Source organism: Rhinoraja longicauda, chromosome 20 (genome assembly GCF_053455715.1).
Source record: "Rhinoraja longicauda isolate Sanriku21f chromosome 20, sRhiLon1.1, whole genome shotgun sequence".
Taxonomy (NCBI): domain Eukaryota; kingdom Metazoa; phylum Chordata; class Chondrichthyes; order Rajiformes; family Arhynchobatidae; genus Rhinoraja; species Rhinoraja longicauda.
In genome coordinates, this window is record NC_135972.1 from 27828090 (window position 1) to 27849942 (window position 21853).

At 40.0% G+C, this 21853-nt stretch overlaps 1 protein-coding gene across 1 annotated transcript; it reads left to right on the forward strand.

The window, feature by feature from the left end:
• Positions 1 to 9846: 9846 nt before the first annotated feature.
• On the forward strand, positions 9847 to 19402 carry LOC144603427 (homeobox protein DBX2-like). The gene is made up of 4 exons (XM_078416625.1): positions 9847 to 10159; positions 12247 to 12342; positions 16139 to 16338; positions 18967 to 19402. The coding sequence occupies exons 1-4, from the start codon at positions 9847 to 9849 to the stop codon at positions 19279 to 19281; spliced, it is 924 nt and encodes a 307-aa protein (XP_078272751.1). The 3' UTR covers positions 19282 to 19402.
• The last annotated feature ends 2451 nt before the right edge of the window (positions 19403 to 21853 follow it).

Below are 21853 nucleotides of genomic sequence, written 5' to 3' on the forward strand. Positions count from 1 at the left end.
TGCCAGATTAACAGCCTGGTGTCACTGGGATTTCAATGGATCATTACACCCATCCCACACAGTGAATCATTCAAATAACTGACAGCTCCATCGATTGCTATTGCTCGTGCACTCTATCACTTTTAAGCAGTGTAAAGCTATCACTTTTTTTGGAATGCAGGTTGCAATTTGTTGGTAGTGCTCTTCTGTTATGGATAAATCAAAAAAAAGAGAAAATATATAGGTTCTTGAGCAAAATACTAAATTACGGCAATATCATGCTCGTTTAACACAAGCGATTGTAATTTTATGCTGAATTATGATGTGGATAATATGAATATTTTTTAAACCAAAAGTTGGCGCTCATAGTTTAATGTGAGTGAGGAGGGTCTCTAGATCATTTTAAGGGAGTAACTGAACTGACCAGAATATCGTAATGCCTAAAACATCAACAAAAATCCATAAACCTGTGGGATTTACTTAGATATCATTGAGAATACCTGACCCGGCAAATGAATGGAACTGCAATTTGATGTAAAATTAGTTTTCTATAATACTTTTCAAAATTTAGCATGTGAGAGCATTTAAAAAAACCCTCTCATTTTGAAGCTAGGGTAATTTATTTTGTTACAATCCGATTAAGGCAGAACAAATTCTCATTTTGGATACTTTCTTAAAAATGTAGTCCGTCATTGGTTACAGGCAAAAATCTTTTGATTGCATTATAAACTTAATCAATTCAATTCTTTTTCTGTTCAAGCCCAGGCCAGTGTATGGCTCACATCTTTTAATCTAAAACGCGGCTGACCTATATCACAGATGATGGTTAGATAATCCAGACGACCTGGGTTATGAGTTATCAGGCACCATGTAGTCTTTACGTTTTATCTTAATTTTCCCATCTTCCATCTACTTCCATTGCTATCTATTTCAGAAGAAAATGATTACACACTCTCTACAAATGTTAAGTCTCATTGAGTCCTGTTGCATCACCATTCATTAGAGAAAGACTCCCCTGACAGATCTCACTAAACAAAGCACCATAGAAAATCTCCTTGCACTACCACAGGCAATAGGCATGGAAAGTGATTTTTCACATTAGCAGTCGCCTGTTAAAAAATTTAGGCAGGGCAGTGTCACTTTATTTTTCTCTCAGTATCGTTAGCTGTAGGCAACGTTTAAATGAGCCTACATGCAACCTTTGGCTTCCTATCACTTTAACAATAGAGCAATTTGTTAAGGACAATTTTACTACACAGCATGTGGCTTCCAATTTTTTTTCTGTTACAATGTGGCCACTGACTGCTCAAGGCAAAACTTTTGGGAGACAAAATCGCCTGATTCATATAGCATCATTAACTGATTTACCTGTGGATTTGATTCTTCTGTCTCACTCCGCATCAAATAGATGTTTTATGAATTGTCAGACCACAATAAAATGAGGGAATATGTGAGTTCCTTTGCTTCTAACTGATTGCCCAGCTCTTACTTCAATCTTCCCCACAGATGCGCGGGTAATTCACTTCCGACAGGCTTCTCAAAGGAGTGAAGTTATTTTGCAGGACAAATGGGAAACTGTTCAACCTAACTTGTCTCTACTTCAGAACTAAGGTTATACCAAACTCATTCGTAGAGGTGCACTCGATCTTTGCAAATATGCATGCCTGAAGGGCACAGGTTTGTAAAATGGGCCTCACAATTACATTTCTACAAACCTGTGCCCACTATGCAATGCTCCCTATGACGAAAAGGTCAGTGATCAAGAACCTGCAAAGAGTGGACCATTTCTGGAGGGAATGGACCATCTCCTTTTGAAAGGAGGAATTTAGATTTAGATGAGGAGAAATTTCTTCAGTCAGAGGGTGGTGAATCTGTGGAATTCATTGCCACAGAAGTCTCCCACAGAAGGAGGATGGATATTTTTAAAGCGGAGATTTATAGATGCTTGATTAGTACCGGTGTTAGGGTTTATGTGGAGAAGGCAGGAGAATGTAGTTGAGAGGGAAAGATAGATCAGCCACGATTGAATGGCAGAGTATACTTGATGGGCTGAATGCCCTTATTCTGTGGCTGAGGCTGCTCTTCGGAGACACATACTCCATTGTTAGAGTCAGTGACAACTTCGTTAGTGGTTGTATTTAACTAATACAATGGGAGTATTAAGGCCATTACAGATACCAAGTGGAAAATCATTTCAGTGGCAGGGTGATCACCAAACGACTTTTTACACTAATCTAGTACATGTACAGTTACAACATACCTTTGTATGAGATATGCTGCAGGGCAACTCTGTGAATTCATCTGAGATGAATGCATCACAGCTCCTTACTGTGGTTCTAGGTTTAGTAACCATTAAACGGGACCAGTAATTTAGATTTAGTGCAGTCTGCTAAAAATCAATTCGTTTGCAATAGACATTAACATTAACAGCTGCTTTCTTTCACGTTCCATTGAATGAAGGAGTGCTGGACTGTACAAGCGATTAATTATTCTACTTTTCTTGTAGTGTGAGAACAAAAACAAAACTGAAAAATAATACTTTATAAAAGAGATTGGCAAAACAGTTCCCATGCTGAGCTAAGCATAATTTCTCAATAAATCTTAAGTAATTGCATGACAGTCCTTTTTCCTAAGGACTGTGGAGAGCTGAAGTAGGGTTCTGATCCAAAACGTCACCTATCCATGTTCTCCGGGGATGTGGCCTGACTCACTGAATTACCCCAGTATTTTATCTTTCCTCTAATCCTCATTCCTAGTTACATGTCAAAGATGTCATTTGCATTTGTGATTGTTATTTATACTCTTATCTGCTTGATAAAGACAGTTTAAAATCCTCAAATACAATTAAAATGGCATTTATTTAGTCAATCATTTGCTGTATACAGATTTCAAAGTGTCAATCTGATCAGAGTTTAGCAAATGGTAGAATCTGTATGTGTTTAATTTCGTCGGTTTTACAATATTGTGCCTTTCATCGTTGAAATTACTGCCTTTAATCATTCTTGGACATCAATCATTCCATCTGGTTTTTGTTTACTGTTGCTGGCAGAATCATGTGCTCTGCATCTTTTTAATTCTTACTTTTTCAGATTAGATGTATCGATCGACATATTTCAGGTGTTTAAGGGGAGAAGGCAGGAACGGGGTACTGATTGTGGATGATCAGCCATGATCACATTGAATGGTGGTGTTGGCTCGAAGGGCCGAATGGCCTCCTCCTGCACCTATTTTCTATGTTTTTGTGTTAATTAAGATTCTAGGCACAGATGAAATGAATGGCACAAACAATCAATACCAAAGCTAAATAAAAATCAGATAATACAAACTGTCTAATGATATGTTAATTATATAATAGGGAGATGAGGGAATTTTGGTTGTGACTCTTGTCATGACTTTGTAAGGGTTTTAAAAAAATGATCCAGTTTGCTTATCATTCTTTTTAAGGTTTTATTTTTCCAGAATGTATCTTTACTTTTAAAATTTACTATGGAATTACTCCTACCATCATTTCTAGTAATACTTTCCGTTTCCTTAACCTAGGTAGAAAAACAACTCACTTTCTTTATTCCTTTAGATACAAGGAACTGCAGATGCTGGTTTACACAAAATAGACACAAAGTGCTGAAGTAACTGAGTTGGTCAGGGAGGCAGCATCTCTGGAGAACATGCATAGGTGACATTTCGGATTGGAACCCTTCTTCAGACTGATTGAGGAGCTGGGGGGGGGGGGGAATCTGTAAGAGTGGAAGGGCCAGACAGCCTGACAGATAATAGGTTGCACATGACAACCTCCAACTCAATTGTTCAAAATTTGAGATAATCTTGGCCATCTCCAGTTGATCTCAATCTTCAGAGTAACTTCTCTACTGACTAGCTTCCAACTGGACAGACCTAGTAAGACAGCATTAACTTGAAATATTGTACTTATTTTCCTCACAGGCACAGCCTGACCTGCAGCATCTGCACTACTTTCCTTTGGGTTGAATGTGAATTTTATTACTTTTAGGTTGCTGAAGAGCTGCTTGCTGAAGAAATCACAAGACAGCTGTTCTTTTAACAATCATACTAATTATCCCAGCAAGATTTGTGTGATCAATTATTCCAAAAGCCTAGAGAAGAGGAAAATTTTAAAAACTGACAAGCTGCAGTGATTTTATATAACACAGAGTATAAAATATAGAACTATAGAAAGTCCAGCACAGAAGGAGGCCATTCAACCTATTAAGTCCTTGCTGGCCCTCCACAGTGGTAACTCTCTAGCTCCAGCTACATTTTTCTCCATCATATATGTATCCAATTCCCTTTTGAAGGTCACATTGGAAGCACATCAACAAGCAGTGTATCCCAAATTTCAACCACTTGCTGACGATTTTCCTCATGTTACCAGTAATTCCCTTCAATTTTATTTTATACCTGTGATTTCTAATCCGGCATCACAAGGAATAGTCTTCCACGATCTAATCTCGCCAGACTCCTCATCACTGTAGACATTTTATCGCATCTTCCCTCCGCCTTTATCACTTTAACTGTCGATCCTCATTCCAGGAACCATTTTTCTCTGGACCCTCTGGATATTTCTTAAAATGTGTTGACCAAAATTGAACACAATAATCCAACTAACGCTGGACCAGTGTTTTATCCGCATTACAAAACTGCTTTTATGTTAATAAAGCCCAGAATTCAGCATGCCTTCTCAATCTGTCCTGCCATTTTCAATAATTTGTGCGCACATACCCCTGGATCCCACTGCTTTGAAACAGTAGTTAGTGCTGATATCTCACAGCTGTAGGGACCTAGGCTCAATTCTGACTCCAATGTTCTCTCTGGGTAGAGTTTACGAGTTCTCCCTGTGAAAACATGGGTTTCCTCGAGGTGCTCTGGTTTATTCTTAAATACCAAATACATCCTGGTTAGTTTGTTAAATATCCACTGTAAATTACCCCCAATGCTGGTGGGCAGCAGGAGAATTTGAGGAGGGTGCAGGGAGTTAATGGAGTTGTGAGATGTGGAGGTTAATGTTAGGACTTTATTCCTTGGAGGGCAGGAGGCTAAAGAGGAGATCTTACAGAAGTTTATAAAATCATGAGGGGAATTGATAGGGTGAATGCACAGAGTATTTTACCCTGGATAGGGGAATCAAGAACCAGAGGGCATAGGTGTAAGGTGAGAGGGGAAAGATTTAATAGGAACCTGTGGGGGAACCTTTTAATTCAGAGGGTGGTGGGTACATAGAACAAGCTACCAGAGGAGATAGTTGAGGCAGATACAATAACAAAATTTAAAAGACACTTGGACAGGGACATGGATAGGAAAGGTTTAGAGGGATATGGGCTAAATGTGGGCAAATGGAACAAGCTTAGATGGGGCATGTTGGTCAGCACGGATGAGTTGGGTTGAAAGCTCTGTTTCCATGCTGTATGTTTCGAGTGTATGGATGGTCAGTGTAGAAACATTGAGCTAAAGGAGTTGTTTCCATGCTGCAATGCTCCATGACTCACTGTTGGGCCCTGGGTGTGTTGTAGAACAGAGAGACCTAGGGGTGCGTGTATACAGTTCCATAAAGGTGGCAACACCAGTAGATAGGGTGGTACAGAAGGCATTTGGCATGGTTGCCTTCATCAGTCAGGGTATTGAGTACAGGAGTTGGGATGTCACATTAGAGCGGTACAAGATTTTGGAAAGATAACATTTCGAATACTGTGTACTGCTCTTACAATAGATGCAAAATGCTGGAGTAATTCAGTGGGACAGGTAACATCTCTCAATCTAGAGATGCTGCCTGTCCCGCTGAGTTACTGCAGCATTTTATATCTATCCTTGGTGTAAACCAGCATCTGCAGTTCCTTCCTACACATTTTGTGAACTGCTCGTGTAGCCCTGCAAAAGGAAGGATGGCCTTAAACTGGAAAGGTTGCAAAACAGATTTATATGGATGTTTGAGAAGGTTTGAGTTATAAGGAGAGGCTGTGTCGGCTCGTTCTTTTTTTCTTTGTAGTTTAGGCTGAAGGGTGCTCTTATCCTGCACTATGGTATTTTTCCCTATGCACAAACCGATGTCCTTCAGTATGGCTTGATTGTACTCATGTGTGCTAAGATTTGTCAGGATAGCATACAAACAAAGCTTTTCACTGTACCTCGGTACACTTGACAATAATAAACCAATACCATTGTTTAAAAAACCCCACAAGATTTAAACCTGTTGATGATCCATTGGTGCCAAATAACTCCACAAAGTTTTTTTCTGAGATGTTGCAAGTGGAAATTGTTCAGTCTCCATTCTGGTATGGAGTACCTCACCTGGTTTCATAACTAGAAAGAAGGATACACACATGCCTCAAAACCAACTTGTTGATCCAGATCACAAGACAACAGATGCTTTGCTGAATTTTAATTTGTATTTTCTGTCAAGGATTAGTGAATTGGTAAGAGTTAAAGTAGAAAGCAAGCAACAAGTGAAATTTTGACACAACGGTTTTTGTATCACTATTCTGATACGTCAGATAGATAACCAAATTTCGGGCTTTATTACGGATCATTATATATTTTTTGTTTTCTGATTTGAACTCTTTTCAAGATAAGGTTATGTTCATTTCTAATTGAGAATGAAGGTCAACGCTACCTACTGTATATATGTAGGAAGGAACTGCAGGTGCTGCTTTACATCGAAGAAAAACACAACACGCGACCAATATTTCAGCCTGATAACATTTTGGGTTCAACGTGTCTGTGCTGATCATCAAACATTGTGCAAAATAATGCCAACCTTGTCTTAATTTTTTTTTTAAATCACTGAATATGCAGTGTTCAACAAATCGGGCAGCATCTGAAAAGAGAGAAACAGAATTAACCTGTAGGAAAAAAAACTGCAGATGCTGGTTTAAATCGAAGGTAGACACAAAATGCTGGAGTAACTCAGCGGGACAGGCAGCATCTCTGGAGAGAAGGAATGGGTGACGTTTCGGGTCGAGACCCTTCTTCAGACTCAGTTTAATATCCCATGTTCTTCTCCCCGCTGACGCTATCTGCTGAACGTTTTCCGTTTTATATCAGATTTACAGCATCTACAGTGGTTTAATTTCGGTTCAATCTCATACCTGTAGATATTATTGTACACGATATAAAATACTCAGGCGTATGATAAATTGCCATATTAAATCATTCGCAGGCTTTCTTTCCCCAGGGTAGCTAATTAAGCAAGCATAGTCTGAATTGTTATTGTTCCATGGGCGTCAACTGTTTCATTCCCAGTAATTTGCCTAGTAAAATAACCCGAACTCTTTTGGTTGTACATAGGACAGTATACACGGATATCTGCATCCTGATACTTAAACGGGACAAATTGTACCAACATGTTTTGTTTTTTTGCTAATCAGAAAATGAGAAATTTGAAACAAATTGGTACCTCTTACATTCATTCGGAACGGGCAAATAATTAGGTAGGGAATTAAAGAGAGAATTGATAATGCAGTTCTTACGTTGCTAATTCATTTGCAATTCCCACAGAATACAAATCTTCAGTGTCCATATGCATTCCTCAAAAAATCAGCTTTCGAATCATACGCATTGACATTATGAAACAATTACAAGAACTATCAAACAAAAGTAGTGGGTTATCTGCAACAGATATTCTCTGAAAGTCGCCGAAGCAAAGGGAAAAGCGGAAATAAAAGCGTCTGTTGAGAAAATTGGCTTAAACGCAACTAGTAAGTTGAACATATATCTCACTTCAAAACTGAGTAACTTTGAACTTTCATTGAGTATTGTATTATCATTAAAAATATTTTACAAAAAAATAAATACAACCTGCCTTCCAAGAAAATTTGAAAACATTCTACAATATCTCAACATTAATCAATTATTCTACAAAAGCATGAAAACATAATATGAACTGTCTCGATAACTGTCGAACAATCCTCGAACTTCGTGTCTGTGATTTGTAAATTCCTTCTGTTAACACATCGTAACATATCGTGACATAATTTTGGCGTTTTATCTTGGAATTCTCTTGCAGAACTCCCCAATCTAACACATGTAGACTTCTTAGTTGCATTGTGAATTATTGAAGGAGGTTTAATTGGTCCACTGTACTCTATCACCAATATATTCCCAATAATTATTCGTTTATCTAAAAAGCGCCCACCAGATTCTACACAAAAATAAGTTGATTTTCAACGACTAAAAAGACGGGTGTTATATAAGAATTGACAACCGATTTATACAGAACTTTAAAAATTCAAGAGTTAAAGAAATCGAAACAAACACCAAAAAAAAATCCAAGGCACATTCTACTTGTGCCCCGCAATTTAGACATATGTTATGAATGTATTTGTGATGATTTTAAAATAATGCGCTTTTATTGATGTCCGTTTTCATTTTGTTCTAGGTTTCCCGCGCCCACTCGCTCTAACAATAACGCATTAGCTGCGCGGTTGATACATTTGTTAAATCTACTTTTGAGGGATAGGGTCATCCAAATTAAAAAAAAGTTTTCGTTAATGCCCAAAATAATTTACATCAGACAACTTTTGACGAACACATAATGCTCGTGACTATAATACGAAAAAGAACTGCATCTCAAGATTTGAAACCAGTGTGTGGGGCGGGGACGTTTTAAAGTTACATTTCAAACTTGTTCGGCCTTCAAACTAAGAGCGAGTTGTGTGTTATAAACCGCCACACCTCTGGGATATGTAGGGATAACACTGGAATATATTACACTGGAAACTGTAAGATGCAAGGACGAAGAATATTACAGATTGATGTTAAACGTTTAAATCTGAAATTATTTTATAAGTCTCATAGTTGTCTAACATAGTTGTGTAGGATCGTCGCTGGGATTAAATTATAATAAAGGCATATCACTGTCGATAACTCATATGCAATCATTGTTCATTATGTTAGAATCGGATGGCATGTTCAGAGTATTCCTCACATGGGCAACTGATGATGCTAATCTGGCGTTAAAGAAAACAGAAATCTTGCCTCGATGTAGCTTTACTGTAGGAGTCGATTTCATTTAAAATTCTCGACAGCGAGTTAATCTGCCATTTGACGAAAAGGATTTTGATGCTGCTGACGGAAAGTGCCAATTAGATTGCCGTTGCCAGAGAGAGCAGCGGGCGAATAGTTAGTCCGAGTCAAACAGGTGACCGCTGCAAAGTGCGACTGACTCGCATTCCAGACCAAACTCCGCAAAGTTGCAGATGCCCAGTTCTTTGGCATGGAACAATCTGAGGAAAGCATTTCCACCAGAGATAGATAGCATCGGGTGAACTCCAGGAGTTTTAACTCTAAAATTTAACGATTTATTTTCATTTGATCACAACTTGTAAACAATGCCAATTGGTATAATTATAGTCAATCGCATCACTTTTTATATGGTCACTGAGGTTAGAAATTTGCAGACACAAGGAAGTGCAGATGTTGGAATCTTAAACAAAACACAAAGTGCTGGAGGAACTCAGCGGGGTCAGACATTTTTTAAAGCTGTAAAAACATCCGTTAATGAGAAATATTGCATTTATCTTTAATCCAAAGGATTTCATTTGTTAGAGTTAGTGGAATTTGACATGGGTTCCTCGTATAGTTAAAAATCCGTCCGTGCATTGAGTAAAGCAGACACACCTCCCCTCTCTGGACAATTATTTTAGTAATCACATGTAAACCTTCGGGCCAATCACATCACACTCTGCACTAAGAAAGGAAGGCACAAGACTTTTCCAAAAGTTATAACATTTGGAAGAGTCGCTCTTTAACAAGGGACGTCCGTTTTCGTCCTCGTCCCCGTCCCCCTTCGAATTATGTGGAGCGACTGAGCAAAGAAGTCTCGGTCCCACATTATTTGATATTTTGTTTTTGTTCCCCATCATGCTTCCTAGCCTGATTCCAACGCCCTCAGTGTCCTGGCAGGTGCTGGGCCCACCTCAGCTCCCGGCATTGCACAACTTGGGCAAAAGTTTCCTAATTGACAATTTGCTTCGGATAAATGGTCCCTTGAACCCCCCGCTTCGACCAATTCCTGCAAACCCTGTGCCAGTGAAAGTGGCCCAAACTGCGGAACAAATCGGCCCATCGGGAGGTCCACATCCTACAAGATCCTCCTTTCAGCTCGTTAACCCCTCAGACAACCAGCCGGCTCCAGTCACCTCCACCAGCCAAACAGTCACATACCCTGACATAGGTAAGGGTTCACTCCATTGCCAGTCCATGAAGGAGATACCTTATTTGGAGTTTTAATATTTGATAAATGTTCCGTTTTTTTCGTCGGTTTTCTAAACTGTGTCTTATGTTAGCCTTTAGGTTTACTTATCAGTTACTTATAAGTTTACTTATAAACTTTACTTATCGGTGTTGGTTCTTTTATTGTTGCCAATCTAAAATAGTTTATACTAAACTTTTTGGATGGCCTGATTATTTTTTCATAAATTGCCCATGCAATACGTCCAATATTCGAAACGTTTTTTTTTCTAATCTATACGATATTTTTATTGGTCCACTTAACTTTTAAAGCTGAAGAGGAAATTACAAGCCCTTGTAATACCCTTTAAAGTGCAAAAGTATAATGTGAAAAAAAAAAGCATAAAGTGCTGAAGTATAATATGAAGTTCGCACCAATGTTAATATAAAAGTTGCGCCATAAATCATGACGTGACTGTAGTTCATCCGACTGTTGAGAGCTTCGTAATCGGAGGTTGCATCGCACATTTTGAGTTCACATTAAGTAAAGTCTCTCTCTCTGGCCCTGAACCATTCACAGATGTTCAACATCAATTCAGAAGGAACGAGAACTGTTAGTACAAATAAGAAACACAAGAACGATAGTGATGAATGCACACACCGATAGCATCGTTTAACTTCGGTGGAGTGAACAGTGCATTTTCTCTACTTGGGTTGAAACTTCTACCTGCCCGTTTGTCCCACGGGCACAACATAAGTTGCTGTTTGTTTCCAGCATTTTCTGTTTGTGTTTGAACACGAGCCTAGCCCTGAGCCCGCGCCTCATTGATCGACAACAATGTGCATTTGGCGTATGACTTGGGCTTGGTGGTTGCACATTTTACACGTTGGACATATATTACACTCAGACTGGTGGCCTGATGTATTTTGCATTCACCACGAAAAAAGAGATAACAATTTCACCCTTTCATAATTTGTTCTAAGACACGATTCAATTAATGGACAATATTCAGTGCCATGTGACTAGTTGTATTTCAAATATTATTAACTGCTACGTATTTTCAATATATGTTACTGTTCAATGAATGCAATCTTGTCAACTTAGCAAAAAATAAATGTTGCCAAATAATGTGAAGACATTGCTTGGAAAGTACTCGACTGCATTAGTTCTTTCAAGACTGGTGCAAATTTTAAGAGCATTCAAAAATGCGTATTGAACTCGGGACTTATGTTGTTAGCTTCACCCGTCCCCTGCGATTAACAGTTGCACTCAAATACTTAAATTTCTATGTTTCAGCTAGTTCTCAAGAAAGGAAAATTCTTCAATTGATAAAGGAAGTCTGAGTTAAAGAAAACGTTGTGATTTCAAAGCAAGCTGGCAGGCAGACATTAAATAATTTTCTGTCTTCTGCCGCGGATCAATCTTTTTTTACGCTCTTATTTTGCATTTCAACAAAGTTTCTTAAATGCGATTCTTGTTCTTCGTGGAAGATGTGAACTATTTCTGGGATAAATAGGAAATTCATCTGGTATTGAATGGTCAATTTTGCATTGATACTAGTTTAAACAGAAAAGATAAAGACCTAAGTGTGGTCAAAGAAGGGGCGTGTGATTTCCACAGGAGGTCTCTCGCGTGAGTTAGAGTTTACATTGGTGAAAACAAAATGCAAGATTTCTCTAAAGCCGCATTTAAAAGATGGCCATCTTATTAAAGTTTGTTTAAGATCTTTTTTTCTGTTTTGGGGTTAAAAAAAAAGGGCCACAGTCCCAATAGGCTCCTGCCTTTGCTTTCATGCTAAGAATTAAAATCAATGAACTCCATTATCTAAAATGCCAAACAAAATCTTGCAGTTCTGTGGCCAAAACCGAGAAACCTTAGGACTTTTATCACCTTTATTATATTAAAAACAAAGAAGGAATCATCCAGCCATACCTAAACCTTCTAAATTATAGAATATTTTAAAACGTATGCCTTTGACTCATTAGATTGCAAATTATTTCAGCATCATTTTAAGATATAATAGTTTTTCATGGAGGTTGGATGAAATGCACTGTTCCACTGTTTATCATATTTTTGCTTTATCCTTCTAGCTTTCTCCAAGTGTTTTCTGCCAAGTTTCCCGCAGGTCCTCTTGGCTTGCTGTGGTGGGTCCTGTCAACAGCAGGTCTCCCCCACTGATTTTCCAAGTAAGTTTTTGTGCTGCATCAGAAATGCCTGATTTGTTTTGTATACCGTAGCAATACGATTTCATGTGGTCTGAAAATGGTTCCATGTCAAATGCCACATTACAGCTGGACAGTTAATGTATTGTCATTTCAATGTATAGCTTTCTCAATGACATTTTACAAATTTCCACAATGAACTGCATGGCTTAAAAAGTCATTAGCATCAAGCATACATCATTTCAAAATGTGCGATGGTATTTAATTGTGGGTACCTGTTAATTGATCGCAATGTATTTTGCAGAATGCCTTTGGGGAAAAATTGCTTTTATTTATAAATCATCTGCACAAATTATAAATAACTTTGATTCAGCATAGTTATAAAGGAAAGAATTGATGCCTTACGAATATCAAATATACTAATAGGCATTGGTGGTGCCTTTGAGGCATTACATTGAATTTCCAAAGGCAATGTCACTTTAAGTCAAACTGGCTGCTTAGTGAATTCAGGGTTTCGGTGAATAAATAGCTTTAGAAGAAAAAGCCTCGGAAAACTGAGTTGCAAACCTGAATGCTTCTTGACAAGTGAGGCAGCAAATTCTGGCTGTTTAATGAGCTGAGACTCTTTGAAATGTTTTCAGGGGGCTGCCGCTTTCCCACAGAGCGTTTTACATGGCTGTGGCGCCCATACAATGGGCAACAGGGCCATGACCAATCTCCACTTTCACTTTCTTCATCCACACGCGACCTTGCCACTATTTTTCACAGTACAGATGAACTTTCCAAATCGGCCTGTGTTAAGAAAGTACTGGATGGGAGTCAGGTGCCCTTTCATCTGGCCATAAATAAAGCTCTGTTTGCAAGTCTTAGGTCCTGTCTCTCACATTCCATTGGGGGGGGGGGGGGAGGGTCCTATGAAGCACCAGCATTGGGATCAGTTCATTGAGACATAAATGAAATCGACTTTTATAGACTTTCTTCAACTAATCGGGGTACCAACGTTCTGTCTATCTGAATAGAGATCACTGGACCAACAGAGCACAAATCTGCTATTTTGTTTGGCCATGTGCATTTATCTGGGCTCCACACATATCAAAGATGCATCCGTTTGTTTTCTGGAGTCAATTTCTTTCAACGCTTTGAATTACAGGTAGTATAGACACTGGCAAAAGAAATGTTGACATTTCCAGGAGGCTTTTGACTGCACAATGGAATGATTAAGTTGGATCTTGATGGAGAAATCCAGGGTGAATAAAGCAATATGATCCAGAGAGTGTTTGCCAATGGATAAAACACAAAAACAAGGGAATATGGAGTTGGCCCTTTTCAAAGTGCAGATATCGGGCGAAAAGGAGTCTTGGAGATAGCTTGGGGGCATGTAAAATATGGGGCATAGAGAGTTTAATAGAATCCAATGTTGTGGATGTTCAAGTAAGATTGTGGAAAGAATATGGTGGTAGTATTATGGATTAATTGAAGTATCCAGAAGATGGAAAATCTGTTCAGGGTGGATACCCAAAACAATTTAGATTAGGAATTAAGTGCAAAGTGAAGATTTAAGGGCAGGAGAAACAACAAAAATAGAAAATAGTGATCTAACTCGTGAAAATGAATACAAAAGTTTAATATTTTGATTTGCTATTTGGGGTTTTGGCGAGTGAGGAGCAAATGAAGTCGAACGTGGCCCATTGTGATGTCATACGCTGAGGACTTTCAAGAAATGGGTTAGAAAGGAAAATTTTAAACTTTAAAATCTCTCTAGCTTTAAAAATGTAGCTTCAATTTGAATGAGAGTTGTTACACATTATGCCCAGGATAATGGTGAGTAACGTGGGCCACAAATTGTGGCGCTATGGTGTACCGTTGTGCGAAGCACAAAAGTTATGGTGCACACATACACACATACACACGGACAGAGAGTTTTAGAGATAGACAGATAGACAGATAGACAGATAGACAGATAGAAATCACACAGTGAAATAATTTTCTTACAAACAGTCCAGTGGAGAATTGCCATAGATAGACACAAAGTGCTGGAATAACTCAACGGATCAGAACTGTGGTATAAACCAGCATCTGCAGTTCATTGTGGCAGTGTATTTGCCACACCTAAGCCCATCCCTGATTACGATACAATAGAACTTTATTTATCCCAGGAGGGAAATTATCTGCCAACACTCACAAAAATACAAAATACATGAAACATGAAATTAAAATGATGAGTGAAAAGGATTGGGGATGTGCAAAGATTGGGCAGGGGTGGCGGGGCGGGGAGTGTTGTCAGTCTCAGTCTACACCTTAACAGAAGGGGGAGGAATTGTACAGTTTGATATCCACAGGGAAGAAGGATCTCCTGTGGCGTTCTGTCCTGCATCTTGGTGGATCCAGTCTGTTGCTGAAGGTGCTCCTCAGGTTGACCAGTGTGTCATGGAGGGTGTGAGCTGTATTGTCCAGGATGCTCCGCAGTTTAAGGAGCATCCTCTCCGCCAAGACCACCTCCCATGAATCCAACTCTGCCCCCAGGACAGAGCCAGCCTTCCTGATGAGTTTGTTAATTCTATTGGCGTGCTCAGTCTTCGCCCTGCTGCCCTGATTAGCAACTTGTACAGAAATAATTTACTGATCCCGCATGCAAGAAACGCCATGTTTTGGTGCCATTTTCAAAGTCTAGTCTACGCTCCAGGTGTTATGAGCGGTGCCCATTCCAGGCAAGCCCCAGGCCGCTGTGGTCCTTCAGCCGTCGCCTGTCCTTGAACGTGGGGGTTGACCTGCAAATGGATGTCACTCTGCTCTCCCATCCACCTTTGTGCCATAGGGAACGCCTCCTGCAGCCGACCTTGAGGGCGCAGTAGACCAGGCCCTGGTTCCATCTCTTCTCCTACCGGCCTCGCTCCTCGCCAGTCACGTCCTCCTGGTCTCGGGTCTTCGGGAGATGAGCATGGGTTGGGTCGGCTGGGGGGGGGGGACTTCCCCTTCCAGTTCGTGGTCCACCGGGTTATCCGAACAGGGGCCCGCTCACTGGGCTTCCCCCTGTAGGCTGCGGTCTGCCGGGTCTTGCAGTTCGGGGGACCGGCTCGGCGGTTACCCCCTGATGGCAGGCGGTGCTCTAGGAGCACTGGGATCAGGTGTTAATGACATGGAATTTTTCATCACCTTTTGCTGCAGTATTTGATGAACCTTTCCACAAAGATCATGCGATCTCTTGGGGTGAACGTATCCTTTTCAAACATGCTGGGTAATAATTTCCTGGTGAAGAGCATCAGGTTTCATCAGGTTTCATCAGGTTTTCATCAGGTTGGTTCAGCAGCCAGCTATAGGGAGGATTTCTCACTGAGAGCAAGCCAGCAATTACAAATTAAAAATGTATACCCTGATTTAGCAAATATAAAATATTCATAGATATGAGATATTCATATATATAGATATTCATAGATGAAGGCCAAATTTAAAACTTATGAATAAAAATAATTACTTTAAAATCTACTATATTTTATTTTTCTCGTTGACTTACAATCCACAAAACCTCTTTAGGAAAGAGTCAGTATTACACATTAATTCTGGCATAATGCATCATTGAAAACTTACTCCTTCATACAGCAGCACAGTGTGGTGTATTCAAGATATTTCATTCGCAGAATTGTTCACGTCCTGAAATTCTAATAATTCACTGATCTCCCATGATTACAGTGGAGAAGATTGTAAGATAGCTTGACAGATCACTGATAATTACCTTGGTATTTCCACATTCAGCTGCAAATGTACAGTAAGTCGCTGTTCAGGATGTCTAATATCCCTAAATTTATGCTATTTTACTTTCTAGTGAGCAGTTCTTTCAGGAGCTGTGAATTTCCCCTTTGGCCTCAGGTTAGTCATAACAAGGTGCGAAGAGGAATCTTGCGGAGAGTTGTCTTTTCTGAAGAACAGCGGAAATCACTGGAGAAGACCTTTCAAAAGCAGAAATATATCAGTAAGACAGACAGGAAGAAACTGGCCACTCACCTTGGTCTTAAAGATTCACAGGTACTAGATGTCAGCCTCTTTACCTCACTGGTTAGCAACTGATGAACAAAAGCTTATTCTATAAGTTCATACATCATACACGAGGAAAAAACATCAGATGTTACAGTGTTTGCAGCATAGATATTGTGCAGAAGCAGTTATTAAATCACAGAAGGAGGTCTTTCAGCCCATACTCGCTCCCCTTTCAGCAGCACTTGAGTCAGTTCCAGTTCTTACGACATGGAAGGAAGCCGTTCAGTCCAAGCCAGTTCACATCACAATCATCACCTTGGTGCAGGCTTTGATTTGTTCTATATTGGTGCCAGCTCTGATTTGTTCTGTACTTTATCATGCCTCTATTTTCCCTCTCCCGTGACTCTCGGTCTGAAGTAGGGGCTTGACCCGAAACGTCACCTACTCCATTTCTCCAGTGATGCTGCCTGACCCGCTGAGTTACTCCAGCATTTTGGATCTATAAGATCATAAGACATAGAAGCAGAATTAGGCCATTCGGCCCAATGAGTCTGCTCCACCATTCAATCATGGTGGATCTATTTTTTTCCCCCTCAACCCAATTCTTCTGCCTTCTCCCAGTGACCTTTGACACCCTAACTAATCAAGAATCTATCAATCTCAGCTTTAAAATTATCCAATGACTTGGCCTCCACCACCAATGAATTCCATAGATTCACCACCCTCTGGTGGAATTCCTCCTCATCTCCATTCTAAAGGTGCGTCCTTTTATTCTGAGGCTGCGCCCCTTGGTCCCAGATGCTCCCATTACTGGAGTCCTCTGTACATCCACTGTATCTCGGCCTGTTGGTCCCAGTACCCCCTTAATTCCCTGTAACCTATTCTCTCAAGCCTGCCTGTAAACTGCCCTCTAATTCCCCTGCCATCTTAGTACTGTAAGCCAGGCAAATCTACTGTGTAAAGAATTAAAACCTAACAACTTGATCAGATTGCTGTCATTCTAAACCTAATCTAAGCCAAAATGTTTGTAATGTATTCCATGCCCGAGCCAAGCTGAGCTGATCTGATCTGGAAACACTTGAAGAATACTGCTTCCAGATACTGCACTGACTTAGATTCGACATCCACTCCTGAGAAAGGTGCCCAAGCCCCTTATTCCTCATTCAATCTCCACGGAAGGATGTCACTACCTGACCCTGGCATTTGAAATGGAAGCCTGAGCGATATACTGCAAGCCTGGGTAAAGGTCGCCAACCACACCCTCTCACTAGGGATCATATCCTGTCACTGATACTCAGTCAAACTTGTAAAAGATGCAGAAAATTATTTTTCCAAGCTCGGTGACAAATCCTGTCCAACACATGCGCATACCACTGTATCATTGCATCATACCACTGCAAAGCAGATAGACACAAAAAGCCAGAGTCACTCAGCGGGGCAGGCAGCATCTCTGGAGAGAAGGAATGGGTGACATTACTCCAGCTTTTTGTGTCTATCTTTGGTTTAAGCCAGCATCTGCAGTTCCTCCCTACACCTACCACTGCACAGTCTGCTGCCTGTTCCGCTAAGTTATTCCAGCATTTACTCCAGCATACCAATACACCTAAAAATAACCTTCTAGTACTTGGTCCACTCCCTGGTTTAGTGTCCACCCACTGACACCAAGTCAAACAATTCTGGATAAAGTACTGTGTCAGCCAGACCCTAAATGTTTTAGCAAAATATTTACCCAAACTCGTCTCAACCGAACACATATGATTTGGTCCTGTTGGGCTCTAAGGAAAAAAAGCCCATTCACCTGGCCACTATTTATGCAAATGTTCAAATCCAATTACAGGGTAACAATTTCAATACATACTTTGCACATTATGTACCAAAGTGCCCAGTCCACCAAACCTACAGTGCTACCAAATAGCCCAGTCCACCAAACCTACAGTGCTACCAAAGTGGGCTGCTTTCTTGTTGCTTTTCATCTTACAAAATTTGCTGCTTAATTCCAAGAGACAGATTGAGTGCTGTTATTATTGAGAATGATGGGTCCCTTCATGGCTTGTAATTTTCTACTTAAACTGCAGCTCTTCTTAGTACTGTGATGGTCCATTTGCTAAAACGTGCATTAAACACTGCTGAGGGAACATCTAAGATTGCTACTCCTTAGGTTAGAGATGAAAAAAGAATTTCTTCAAAGACCTAACAAACAATATTTCCTCATGCTACTACATAATGGATGATGTATTTCTATTTGCAATAGTTCTGATTAGTTTTATTACACAGGACTTGAATAATGGCAGTATCTGTTTTGATAAAGCAAATTTTCTTAGTCAAAAGAAATAAGGAATATTGGAATTATAAGAGTTGACTATTTATCTCTCTGATTAGGAGAGGGAGTTAGTAACAATCTTGCAGAGAGTTTTATATCACTTTTGTAAAGCTGTTGTAATAGTTAATTGCTAATGTTAAGAACTTAGTTTATTATTTAACTCTGTTGTTTTGCAATTTTTTTATCCTTACGAGGTACTTTTACTCTCTGATTTCCAAATAGAATTAAAAAACATTTACAATGCTGTAATTTTAATTATTTTTGAAATTAAGTGTTTGGAATTAAATTAGAGAGCTGAAAATGTCTTAATTTCATTATTTGTACTGATGCTGTTATTGATCTTTTCAACTCAAAAGGTAAAGATTTGGTTCCAAAATCGACGAATGAAATGGCGAAATACTAAAGAGAGGGAATTGCTCACACAAGGATATTCACTGGAACATACATTGCAAGAGAAACATCTCTCAACTACTGATTCAAACAATGGTATTGCAAATGATCCTGAGCGAAAATCAACACATTTGGGCCAGTCGTCAACTTGCAAATACACTGCATTAACATCAATGTCTCAGAGTAGTCAGTCTGGCGAGAACAGAGTTCCAGATGTGAAAGTAGAATTATTAAAAACATCTCCACACTCCCACTCTATTCTGCATGATAAGGACACCTGAGCATTAAATTCCCAGTGGGCACCAATAGTCATCACTGTACTGATACTGTATTTCAAGTGATCCGTTCCTCTCATTACAGAGGAATCGCACTTTCTTGGAGACATTTCCCACAACTATAGCACCAGTGCCTGAAATATTGCATGCCTGCGAAAATGCTGTCAATGTGATTTATTGCATTCAGATGCTATCAAGCAGTGATTCATTTCTAGATCTTCAAAGTTAATTACCTTTGTTAATTTTTTTTTAGGAAAGATGTTGACTTTAAAATATGCATGTTTTTACACTTGGCCAATATTTTTCAATTTCAATTTGCCAAATGTAACATGGCCACAATGAACAGTAGTTTGATATGTTAAAAACAAATAAAGCAGAGTCTAATACAGGATAATAATTGTATTGTACATTTTAACATTTTATATTAAAATACAAGGGCAACAATACAAATGTCAATGTATCATTTTCCTTCGGAAAGATGTTGGGTAATACAAAATGTAGCATTACCACCATATTTAATCAATATAGGCATATTTTTATTGACCATGTAGTTAGACGTAGCTGTCAAGCACCTGTTGACATGATGTGTATAGGAAGGAATTGCAGATGCTAGTTTAAACCAAAGATAGAATCAAAATGCTGGAGTAACTTAGCGGGACACGCTGCATCTCTGGAGAGAAGGAATGGATGATGTTATGGGTCGAGACCCTTCAATCTGCTGCCTGTTCCGCTGAGTTACTCCAGCATTTTGTTTCTATCACCTGTTGACATGAGTCTGGTGGTGCTGATATCCAACAGTAAATAAACATGAGCCTGATTAGTACGTGGATGGGAAATGCACTTGGGAACACTGGGCTTTACTTGGACAGGTAATAGATGGTGCTGGAAATTATCTATGTTATTTGTAAAGTGCATTATATCTACATACAATGTAGTTAGGAAAAGGGGATGTACAACAAGATCTGGGTGTCCTAGTGCATCAGTCACTGAAAGGAAGCATGCAGGTACAGCAGGCAGTGAAGAAAGCCAATGGAATGTTGGCATTCATAACAAGAGGAGTTGAGTATAGGAGCAACGAGGTCCTTCTGCAGTTGTACAGGGCCCCAGTGAGACCGCACCTGGAGTACTGTGTGCAGTTTTGGTCTCCAAATTTGAGGAAGGATATTCTTGCTATTGAGGGCGTGCAGTGTAGGTTTACTAGGTTAATTCCCGGAATGGCGGGACTGTTATATGTTGAAAGACTGGAGCGACTAGGCTTGTATACACTGGAATTTAGGATAAGAGGGGATCTTATCGAAACATATAAGATTATTAAGGGGTTGGACACATTAGAGGCAGGAAACATATTCCCAATGTTGGGGGAGTCCAGAAACAAACACAGTTTAAGAATAAGGGGTAGGCCATTTAGAACGGAGATGAGGAAAACCTTTTTCAGTCAGAGAGTTGTAAATCTGTGGAATTCTCTGCCTCAGAAGGCAGTGGAGGCCAATTCTCTGAATGCATTCAAGAGAGAGCTAGATAGAGCTCTTAAGGATAGTGGAGTCAGGGGGTATGGGGAGAAGGCAGGAATGGAGTACTGATTGAGAATGATCAGCCATGATCACATTGAATGGCGGTGCTGGCTCGAATGGCCTACTCCTGCACCTATTGTCTATTGTATATAGATGACTTGGAATGAGGTGAAGTTACCTGCCTCAACTACATCCCCGGCAGCTTGTTCAATACACCCACCACCCTTTATGTAAAAACAGTTGTTCCTCAGCTTCCTATTAAATCTCTCTCCCTCAGCTTAAACCTATGTCCTCTGGTTCTCGATTCCCCAACACTTGGCAAAAGGCTCTGTGCATTTACCAGATCTATTCTGTTGGATGTTAAACTGAAACTGTTTAACTGTGCTCTTATACTGACGTCACTTCCTGTGTACCAGATATAAAATGCATGTGAAAACAAAATAAAAGTCTTCACTTCCGGTTAGAGCAACACCGATGTATGAGAGCATGTGTGTTTATTCCTCCGAAGAATAAATGACATAATACCGACTATCTTGCCCTTGAGATGCAAACGTCAACAGGTTATGGGCCCAGGAGGGATGGTGGAAGCCGATGGAACAGATTATGCTTCGACGGAGATGAAAAGAATTATGAATTATGGGAAACAAAGTTTTTAGGCCACCTGCGGCTACAAGGCTTAAAGTCAACAATTCTGAACGAGCCGGCTACCGACGAAGAAGACGACGAGGAAGCCGAGAAAAACGAAAGAGCCTACGCCGAGCTGATACAAGTGCTAGACGACAAAAGTTTGCCGCTCATTATGAGAGAAGCGGCAGACGACGGGAGAAAAGCGTTGCAGCTACTGAGGAGCCATTACGCGGACACAGGGAAGCCGCGAGTGATCGGCCTCTACACTGAGCTGACGTCGCTGAAAAAGGCCATAAACGAAAGTGTAACAGAATACATTATTCGTGCAGAAACGGCGATTACAGCACTAAGAAAAGCAGGAGAGACTCTTAGTGACGGGCTGCTGATTGCCATGATTCTGAAAGGCTTGCCAGAGACATTTAAGCCGTTTGCCATCCACA

Bases quoted from the DNA above. Each gene is read 5' to 3' on its own strand.
- LOC144603427 (XM_078416625.1), top strand. From the start codon at position 9,847: ATGCTTCCTAGCCTGATTCCAACGCCCTCAGTGTCCTGGCAGGTGCTG. The intron at 10,160-12,246 runs GTAAGGGTTCAC...TTATCCTTCTAG, and splicing joins AGTCACATACCCTGACATAG to CTTTCTCCAAGTGTTTTCTG. The intron at 16,339-18,966 runs GTACTAGATGTC...TCAACTCAAAAG, and splicing joins TTGGTCTTAAAGATTCACAG to GTAAAGATTTGGTTCCAAAA.